This window comes from Medicago sativa, chromosome 7 (genome assembly GCF_051527215.1).
Source record: "Medicago sativa cultivar Bolivia chromosome 7, Bolivia_mono, whole genome shotgun sequence".
In the NCBI taxonomy this organism is placed as follows: domain Eukaryota; kingdom Viridiplantae; phylum Streptophyta; class Magnoliopsida; order Fabales; family Fabaceae; genus Medicago; species Medicago sativa.
Genome location: NC_140755.1, coordinates 75145989 through 75156679, shown reverse-complemented (window position 1 = coordinate 75156679; position 10691 = coordinate 75145989). Strand labels below are relative to the sequence as shown.

At 34.6% G+C, this 10691-nt stretch overlaps 1 protein-coding gene across 4 annotated transcripts; it reads left to right on the top strand.

Annotated features, from left to right (window-relative positions):
* Positions 1–488: 488 nt before the first annotated feature.
* LOC146908477 (SMAD/FHA domain-containing protein) lies at positions 489–8776 on the top strand. 4 transcript variants are annotated; one of them, XM_085730042.1, is made up of 13 exons: positions 489–771; positions 1765–1937; positions 2054–2157; positions 3193–3273; positions 3784–3887; positions 3976–4062; positions 4289–4491; positions 5784–5985; positions 6073–6123; positions 6217–6315; positions 6406–6465; positions 6918–7039; positions 7425–8776. In XM_085730042.1, exons 1-13 carry the CDS (start codon positions 499–501, stop codon positions 8608–8610), a joined length of 2745 nt encoding a protein of 914 aa, XP_085586168.1. In that variant the 5' UTR covers positions 489–498; the 3' UTR covers positions 8611–8776. The 4 variants fall into 4 exon arrangements, with proteins under 4 accessions (XP_085586168.1, XP_085586167.1, XP_085586170.1 ...); XM_085730041.1 differs by having other exon boundaries at positions 6915–7039; XM_085730044.1 differs by having other exon boundaries at positions 1141–1937.
* The last annotated feature ends 1915 nt before the right edge of the window (positions 8777–10691 follow it).

The following is a 10691-nucleotide window of genomic DNA, read 5'->3' as shown; positions in this document are numbered from 1 at the left end:
TGCATTGGCATATGTGAAATAGTTGACTTGGACATGTATTTTGAAACGGCAGGAGTACTAACATACTTTATTTGATTTATTGGTATGTGTAAATTCTTACAAGATGGTATGAATTCTGAAAATGAGTGAGTAATTGGGGGACAAACAAAGAGAAATGCAACACTCTCTTTTTAACACTCTCTAATACTCACTCTTCTATTAGGTGAAACCTACGTGGGTCTCACAACTTTATGTGGGATCCATTTCCAACGTGTGGTATCCACCTGAATTTCACCAAATAAGAGAGTGAATGTTAGAGAGATTGTTAGAAAGAGAGTGTCCATAGCACTCCTCCGGGAATGATCCAAAGTCAAGGGGTGAAGTTGCGACTTGCGAGACTTCCGAGGGAAGCTATACTAGCCACCGAAAAACAAGGTTCACTCAGTGACACTTCACTAACTTCCACACACCCCCCAATATAAAAACACACTCCCGCGAATTACCTAATTAGGGTTTTCAATGCCCGCGAATTCTCTATATCTACTCTGTGACTGTGCAATCAATCAATCAATGGCGATGGAGGAAGAGAAAACCCGCGGAAACGGAGGAACCCCGAGATCCAACGGCAATTCTCCTAACAAGCAGCAGCAGAATCCAGCATCAATTTTAGGAGCCAAAGATCGCATTGTATCTGTTGCTTCCAATTTCGCTTCTCAACCTCTTCACAATTCTGATCCTAATGTTTGGGGTGTTCTCACTGCCATCTCTAACAATGCCCGCAAAAGGCATCAGGTAATAGCCTTCATTTCTCTTAATTCAACTTCAAATTAGGTTAATTCATTTCTGTATCATAATGAAATTATTCTCACTAAATTACCAATTCGCCTCATGAAATTGTAGAGGTTTAACATTTATCCACTTGAAATTTGTAAATAGGCAAAAAAGACTTGATTTTGAATGACGTTGGGCAACTTGGTCATTTTGTTATTTGTAAGGACTAATTTGACATTAAGCGATATAATTCTGCGCGACTAGTTTGATTATAAGTGGTATAAATCAGGAACTGATTTGCTAGTAATCGGTATAATTCATGGATTAATTTGCTACTAAGTGATATAATTCAGGGACTAATTTGATAGTCTCTCTGATGCAAGTTAGCAGAATGACCAAGTTGCTCGACATGATTCAGAATCAGCGTCATTTTTGCCTATTCACAAATTTCAGAGGTGTGGATGTCAGATCCTACAATTTCAGGGGGCAAATTGGTGATTTACTTGAAAATTTTCATATTTGGCACAATTTCTGTTCATTGTATTAGTGGTATTTTAACTTTAATTGAATGACACACCAATGTTTAGTATTGTTAATTTATTTAATTTTAAGGGTTTTTACTTTGAGAAAATATCTACTGTTTTCACTTTTATTTAAGAAACTGCCACCTTTTTTACAATTTGTTTTCTGTTTTCAATTATTTGTACTGCAAACGAATTGAAAACAAGATGACAATTGTGTAATTAAATAAATAGTGAAAACATGGAATGAAAATAGGAAGTGTTTTCGCAAAGTAAACGGGCTGCAAATTGTTTTGTATTTATTTGAGTCGTACATCTATGGACATCTATAGAAGAAAGTTATGCTGGAGTTCACTTCTGCATTGGAGTTTATCATGTGACCTGGTTGTTCTTGCCGTGACCAATGGCAATGGCGCTTTATTTTATTTTTTATTTTTTGGTTCAAGTGTTCCTTGCTTTTTCAATTTTTATATGATTAAAGTTTTGTAACCAGGGAATTAATATCTTATTAACTGCTGATGAGCATTGCATTGGACGATTGGTAGAGGATGTACGTTTCCAGATTGATTCGAATTCCGTTAGTGCAAATCATTGCAGAATATACAGGACCAAGATTACTAATGAAAATATGGAGAATACCACATCAATATTCTTGAAAGATACAAGGTTGTGGCTTCGTTATAGAGCTTTGGTACCCTCATCCTTCCTCTTACTTGAGAGAGGAAGAAAAGAGTGTTTTTTTTAATCTCATCATATTCTAACTTTTGTGAATCATTGTTCAGCACAAATGGAACTTACCTTAACTGGGAGAAGTTGAAAAAGAATGGTGCTGCTGTCAAAGTCTGCCATGGTGATATTATATCATTTGCGGCTCCTCCTCAGCATGGTAACATGAATTCCTTCCATTGGCTCAATGTCTCCTGTTTTTACTTTTTATTTTATTCTTATTCAACTTTTTTTCTCCTTAGTTGTTAAATTTGTAGAATTTTCTTTCTTACTTGTCTGTAATGTAGTTCTGATCACTTATTCCCCGGTCCCTATATTTGATCATTCAACTTCCTTTAACTATTACAAGTATGAAAATAAAAAGGGAAATGCTAACAAGTGCCCTTGGGGAACTTGTTTAGAAGTCCAAAGAAGAAACTTTTTCTTGGAAATTGTGTATTCAAGACATTGAAACCTCAAAAAGAATTTTTTCTACATAAATTTTATAAATTATTTCCTCTTTTGCATCCTTAACAAGTGAGGGCACTTGTTAGCATAACTCAAACAAAAATATCATTAAGATTTGAGAAACTTCATATTTTGGTCAAGGAAACAAAGACATTAAAAAACAGTAGCTTTGTTGTGCTACATTTGTGTCGGATTTTTTCAATTATGTCACAATCGGACACTTCACAGATTCTTCACATACTTCTAGATATGTTTAGCAAAATTTAAGTTTTTTATTTATGAACTAATATTCTATTGGACAGATAGGAATACCTTAAGAATTAGATCAATGATAACATTTTGTTATATCAATGATATGCATTCTCTTTTTTGCCTTAAGATATGCATTGTTTAGAGCCGCGCCGTGTCTTCTAATTTTCAAACTTTGCCATATTCGTTTCATATCATATCTGTACCCCATGTCTTATTTATTCATCTATCCTCTCTTTTTATAATTTCATTGTTATTTGTAAGAAAAAATAAATAATTATCCTCTGTATTTGATTTGGATGTACTACAAACTTTGGTTTATTTACTTTTCCTTCTGGATGTTATTTGTTTTATAAAATTGGATGAACACTGTATTTTTTTTTTTTTTAAAAAAGTTGATGATTTTCTGGCTGAGTATATCTCGCCTTCTGAGCATATTATATTATCAAGCAGTATGGTTTTATTCTGTTTCCAAATTATTATTTGTGTTATCTTGCAGAAGTTGCATTTGCTTTTGTATATCGAGAGGTGCATGTTTCAAATCCTGTGGCAGACAATGGAGTTGCTAAACGCAAAGCAGGTATATTTTATGATGAAGAGTTCAAATGTGAACTAAATTTAATCATCCCTGCATTTTACTCTGATGTATGCATATAAGTCAAATTCAAGCTTCCTATATACACTGATAGTTACTCTTGCAATTTAAACCATGTATTGATTATTAAAATTCTTCATTGGGATGAATTGTGAAGAGAATGTACAAACTGAGACAGAACTGAAAATTAAATGCTATTCTCATTGTATATAATCTGATAAACTGTTAGCTATTTATAGATAACTGAGGAACTCCTAGAGTACAAAGTACAAACATTAGAGAATACAGCAGTTACTGAACTATAACAGAATAACTACCCAGCTCATAAACCCAACTCAACAGAGTTAGTTAAGGCTTACAACTTACAGTTTACACACACATATCACTGATATTGGTAATTAAGATATAAAGTATGTTGATATTGATACTGATATTTGCATTTGTTTCATTTTCTTATGCTTTTTCCTTTCATTGTCTTTTTTCTTGAATGTGTAGAGGATTTTGTTTCTGAAAACAAGAGATTGAAAGGTTTGGGCATTGGTGCTGCTGAGGGTCCTATATCTCTTGATGATTTTCGAAGCCTTCAAAGATCTAACTCGGTGTGTTAACTTAGAAGATTGCTGTATATTATTGTTAAATAGTTTTTTTTTTCCTCTAACTATATCCAATTATCTTGAATCTTGACAGGAATTGAGAAAGCAATTGGAGAGTCAGGTGGTTATAATTGATACTTTGCGTAGTGACAATCGTGCAGCTGTTGAGCGCCATGAAAGTGTATGTAATCTCCAGTGTTAGCTGAGGCCTTGCCAAAAAAATTCAATTTCAATACTTCGCATACAATATTATTTCATTTTGTAAACCCCCTTTCACAAGAATTTATAACCACTCCTTGTTTCACAAGAAAGGGCACATGTGATCTTTAACAACTATCTTTATGCAATTTTTTCTTTAACAATTTGTAATATGCAATGTCTTAACTAAGTTATGATCCAATTTGTAGGAGTTAAAATCTGCCAAAGAGTCCATCACAAAATGTTACCTTGATCAAATAAAAGATTTACAGCAAATGGTTGATCTCAAACAAAAGGAACTAGGAGATGTCAACAGGGCATTTGCTGAACAAAAACATGCTCTGGAAGACCTTAATGAAAGACTTGGTGCTTCTATGCAGTCATGTGCTGAATCAAATGAACTTATAAGTAGGTATGATTTATATAATTCTTATGGTTTCATTTTTCACTTCCACAATACTTAGTATCGTTTTCTTTTATTAGATTCATCATGATTCAGATAATGTATGATAATTGGCTCATATTTACATAGCTGCATCGGCACCTTGGTTGATTGACTTTTACCAAGAGAATAAAAAAAACAGAAATGACACCAACGGTTATTGCCATCGTGACTGTCCATTAAGATTACGTTGAATTCCGACTTTGATCCATACATTTTTTTTGTGGCATCAAAGGTCTTGGGGATGCAAGAAACCGTTCTATGTATTGTAGTAGAGATTAACCTTGTTTTATCTGACTTTTTTTTTTAAAAAAACAGAACACCAAAAACTTATATTAGATGGGAGTACAACAGATGCTCCAGCCCAAGAACCATTTCCACTACGCCTAGAGAAATACTCAAGGGGTCCACACACCATTCATAATTGATTAGAGACAGGAACCTGTAGGCACCCTACCCAGCCATTTCCATTGCGGCTCCTTTATTACATAAGACCTATGTTGCATATGTACGGGTGCAGTACCCGGTACAATACAGGTACCGGTACGAGGATACGGTAATTTTAAAAAAATTAAGGTGTGGGTGCGTCAAGAAAATTATGAGTTTTGTTATATAATATAACATGAGACCTAAATTCTTCAACTTACAACAAAAACATCACGATAAAAGTTTAAAAATTCGAAAGTTAGAGTTGGTTACAACAACAAAAAAACTCATGCACATTATGACATTAATATATAAGAGAAAACCACAATTTTACTCATGATAGAATAATGACAAAAAATGAAGTACTACGAGTACCGTACGCGTACCTGGTACGGGTACTTCACCTTTTTACAAGTACCCATGCTTTCAGAGCATGAGACCCACCAGCTCGTAGAAACCTGGCTCCTTCTTTAGAGAATATAGCAACCACTTCTGAGCCCCAAATGGCCCACGATATGAAGTGCCAAATCAATGTCAAGCCACGTCTAGTTCTACCATTTGCCTCTCCCTGGAGGTGCATTTATCTTGGACCTGATTGTCTGCAGTATTAAGTACCCATGTGGGTAAAGTTGAGATTTGTTTCACACAACTTCTGTCGAAGTTTTGAAACACTCAAATTATTTTGAATTTCTTTGTACTATATGACTGTCATAGGAGGATGTACCTTGTTGGTTGCATGTTTTCTCTTAATTTATTTCAGATGGATAATTCTAAAAGTAGTAATAATTATGTTCCACACTATAGCTGTTAATTGTGTGTCCCTCTCCTGCTTGCAGTCAAAAGGTAAATATTGTTGAACTCAAAGAACAATTAGATGAAGAGCGGACTCAGAGAAAAGAAGAACGAGAAAAGGCCGCAGCTGATCTAAAAGCTGCTGTTCATAGAGCGCAGTCTGAGGCTCAGGAGGAAATAAAACGACTCTCAGATGCTGCCTTAAAAAGAGAAAGCGAGCTACAAGAAGCAATAAATAAGCTAAAGGTTTGAAAGTTCTAATGCTAAATTGGTAGGAAACTGTTTGCTTCCAGCTAAGGGCTTACAAGCTGTCTTTCTTATTATGTGTTGTAGGAGTCAGAAAGAGAAATGTGTGTGCTGGTTGAAACATTGAGATCCAAGCTGGTATGGTTCTGACTTCCCTCCTGTTAGCCCAAGGCAGGCCAAGATTTTTATTTACTTACAGAGATTTTCCTCTTTTTTCCTTTTTTGCTGCAGGAGGATACTAGGCAAAAATTGGTTGTCTCTGATAATAAAGTTCGCCAGTTGGAAACTCAAGTACATCTAGAGAAGCAGAACGCTGAAAATGGAATGAAGGTAATCAAACAATTTTGTATTGAATATCATGTTGCTTTATCATATTTTAGTTGATATCTAGCTGAAATTAAATTCTAATCCTTGGAGCAGAAAGTAGAAGAACTTGAACAAGAAACAAGAAGATTAAGGAAAGAGCTTGAGAGCGAGAAGGTAGTTATGAAAAGTTTATTGCATTCAATACTAATAATGTCTTGATGCAAATGTGTTTTTATTGAAATTATATATTACACCCAGGTTTCTTGCTAATAATATTTCAGTTCGACAGCAGAAGTTATTGAAACAATTGTAATGATTGTAACTCACTAGTATCATGATTCAAATAATGAAGTTTCTTATATTTATCGTATTGCTTGGCTTACACCCAGGTTTCTTGCTTATGTTATTTCAGTGAGACTGCCGAAGAAGTTATTGAAACAATTATAATGATTTTAACATACTAGTACTCATGATCCAAAGATTGAAGATTCTTATATTTATCATGTTGCTTGGCTTTCTGATTGATTCTTTTCCTTTTTGTTTTCTATCTTGTCCTTTTAAGCTCTTATTTTTTTGGGTTAAGTTTATTTATTTCTAACTTAGATATTTACTGCTGTCGTTAGCAGGCAGCTCGTGAAGAAGCATGGGCTAAAGTTTCAATTCTTGAGCTTGAGATAAATGCTGCAATGCGAGATCTAGATTTTGAAAGGAGGAGGTTAAAAGGTGCCAGGGAAAGACTCATGCTTCGGTACGGCTTGATTTGTTGTAAATTATGATCACAGGATTGGGTCTCCTTTAATTTGGAAAATATATAGAAACATGTACAATAAGATCCACAATTATCCAATGTTTTAAAAATTCTTATTTAGACAAGATCTTTTTAGTATTTGCTGCTGATAAACCCTTGTTCTATTTATAACATCTTTCTTCCTTTACTTATAATTGATTGCAATGTTGTATGGTGCTTTTTCTACGGGGTTTGTTCAAATTTAACTAATTTGAGGGATAATGCGCTGTTGCGTTGTACTGCTGTTTGGCAATTTTGCTTTGTGATGCAATATATCCTGCCTCCATCTTCATGTTGATTGTAATTTCCTAGATTTTGTACCTGAAGTTTTTAATGATTTATGCAGGGAAACGCAGCTGCGATCATTTTATTCCACTACTGAGGAGATACAATCATTGTTTGCTAAGCAACAGGAACAATTGAAGGCCATGCAGAGAACTCTAGAAGATGATGAGAATTATGACAATAATTCTGTAGATATGGATGGAGTCGTAGGTGGAACCTCGGGAAGAGAAAAAGGTGTCGTGTGCCACAGTAACAATGCTGCCAAGGCAGGATCTACTACTTCTGCTCAGAAGCTTAACAGAGATCAAGTTGAAACCTCGAGCAACGAAGCAAGTGTCACTGAGAAGCATGACTGTGATATAAGAAGTGAAGGATGCCAAAATACACAAGAAGCAATTCAAAATACACAAGAGGCAGAATTCACCAGTGCTGATCATGACCACGGTGTTAGAGATTGTGTTGGTTCTGATGTTGATGGTGTTGGCACAACAGCTATGATGGAAGGAGATACTGTAGGCACTGAACGAGTTCTGGAAACTGAAAGTCCGTCAAATAATGGTGAACGGAATTTTGATTTGAACAAGGATGGTCCTTTAGAAGGGGACACTATGAAGATCGATGATGATATGGAAACAGAGAAGCTTGATCAAATACCTATGGAAACGGAGAAGCATGATCCAATACCTTGTCGTGAACTTTCACAACACTCACAATCAAATAATCATATAGATACTCAAAAGACTATTGAGGTTGCAGAAGCTGGATGCCATCTAATCAGAACCGAAGACCTTATAACTTCTGAAGTCGCCGCTAGCTGGGCTTGCAGTACTGCTCCTTCTTTACATGAGGAAAATGAACCTTCAAAAAGCAGAGACAATAATGAAGGTTCAGGGACATTGAATGATTCAAATATTGTGGTGGCAGAGAGTCCAAACACTCCTTCTGATGCTGCTGTTGCCAGAAAAAACGAACGACGAGCACTAAGTGAGATGATTGGCATTGTTGCTCCTGATTTGAAAGAACAATTTGAAGATGCTGCTTGTCGAGAGGGAGAAGACCATAGTGGTTCATCTGATTCAGATACTGAGAGTTGTAGTGACACTGGCGATGATGATGGTAGAGTGATCACAAAGCGTGAATCAATATCCGATGAAGAAACTCAGGGTGTCGACCATGTCGAGGAGGATCAAAAGCAGGGTGATTCTATGGATGAGGATGAGGAAGAGGAAGACACTCAAGAAGATTGATTTTGTTGGATAGTAGGGGGTTCTAGAAAGATATTTGTGCATGTAAGTTATAGATACCGAAAGAATCCTTCTGTATTTTTTTTTTCTACTGATTAGTCTCTTTGCTTCTCCTACCCTCTGTAATTATATTTAAGGCAGGTTGTTGTAATTAATTTTATTAGTCAAATGGGTTTTCCCGCCATTTTTTTTCATCAAATGCGAATAATGAGCGGATTGATCTAATTTGAATCTGAGAACCCAGCAATGTCGGCATTATAAGGCAAGGGAGAATTTTGTTGTCTGTGATCCTATTCAGTTTAATTTTGAGGGATTAGCCATTAGGTTGTGTCATGCGTGTAATGATTATCAGGTAGAGTTTATTTTGGAAAGTAACAGTTTGTTGGTTATTATGAATTTACTTTTGTATAGCCGAAGAGTTTATGTTATGTGTGTGGAAGCTGAAGCTTAAGTTCACCATGCTTGAATGATCGTAGCCTCAATGCCATAACCATTTTTATCAACCTTTACGGAGCACGTTATTTGGAGTTGAGGATATTGCCATTTCTATTAAGAAATGGAAAGGATCTCTACTCGGTTAGAGTTATTTGATGTTCAAACTCTTTCATTAGCAATTATTTTTATGGTATGTAGACGAAATGATAAATAACACAATAAATTCACACACGCACAAAATGAAAAGTTCGGATTTAAACTCGAGACACCATAGAAAATATTGAACCTGACAATATTGGCATTGCAGGTTGAACTAGGTCTTAAAGATTCGTCATTATTTTGTTTTGAAAGAAAAATCAAAAGAAATAGGTCATTATTTGTAGTTTTTTTCAGAAACCAAGATAATGCGTTTGAATTCAACTTGCAACTTACATTTATTTTTTTATAAAATAACTTTGGAATAACAGAACCTTTTCTGTGAGAGATGAGAGATATGTGATCTCGTGGGGCAGATGTAAGACAAGATTTATGAGCTTGTTTGAAACGTGGTTCATCCTGATGTTTTTTCTTGTCTTTCTTTGTTTTTTATTTTTTTTACTTAGTCTTTGATTTTATTTAAAAAATAATACAATGTGAGACATCTAAAATTGATACAGAGTAATATTAAACTTACTCCTTTCCTTCAAAAATTAAACTTACTCCTTAGCTGGTATATTTTTTTGTTACAAAACTTATTCATGTAATTAATAATCAAAATCGCAATATAAATGGTAGTAATTTAAACAATAATTACGTTTAAGAATCACGATTGTGCGATTTTAGCCTTCCGTTTCTTTAAAGATTTATGCCCCATATATTTCCCCTTTTATGATTTGGTAATCCTTCTCTTTATTTCCTCCAAATTTTATGTTGAGGTAACATCATTTATTGACGCGACACTCAAAATTCAAATCTTATAATAAGTTTTTGGGGAATTAGTCACTTTAGTCCCTGAATGGGGAACGATTCGTCAATTTAGTCCCTGAATGCAGATAAATTGCAAAATAGTCCCTGAATGTAGACTTTGTTAGTCAATTTAGTCCCTGAATGCAGACTCCGTTAGTCACTTTAGTCCCTTAAATTGACCATGCAGGGACTGTTTTGCATATTATCTGCATTCAGGGACTAAATTGACGAATCGTTCCCCATTCAAGGACTAAAGTGACTAATTCCCCTAAGTTTTTCCTCCAAATTTTATGTTGAGGTGACATCATTTATTGATGTGACACTCAAAATTCAATTATCATAGTAATAAGCTAACTGTTCTTTAAAATTGAAAAGAAAAACACCAAATATCAACTCACACAATTGAGAGTATATCAAATCTATAATCAAGGTTTTAAATTTTTTGGCCATTTTTTCCGAGTTTTTAATTGTTATTTTATTTATTAAAAAAAAAACAGTCATATTGTCTATGAGAATTTTGTGTCATCTTAGTAAATGATATCAATGTAAATTTTTCTCTCAAAAAAAAAAAAATCAATGTAAATTTGTGGGAAATTGAATAGGAACTACCAAATTACAAATAGGAAAAATATAAGCGGCCAAGATTGCTAAAAAAAATGTTGAACTAAAGTCGCACAATTATGTTTGGTGATCGAAAATGCAAT

Excerpts from the sequence above, each read along its gene's own strand:
- LOC146908477 (XM_085730041.1), top strand. The coding sequence starts at position 499 with ATGCCCGCGAATTCTCTATATCTACTCTGTGACTGTGCAATCAATCAA. Across the intron at positions 3,274-3,783 it reads AGTTGCTAAACGCAAAGCAG|AGGATTTTGTTTCTGAAAAC; the intron begins GTATATTTTATG and ends TTGAATGTGTAG. Across the intron at positions 5,986-6,072 it reads AAGCAATAAATAAGCTAAAG|GAGTCAGAAAGAGAAATGTG; the intron begins GTTTGAAAGTTC and ends TATGTGTTGTAG.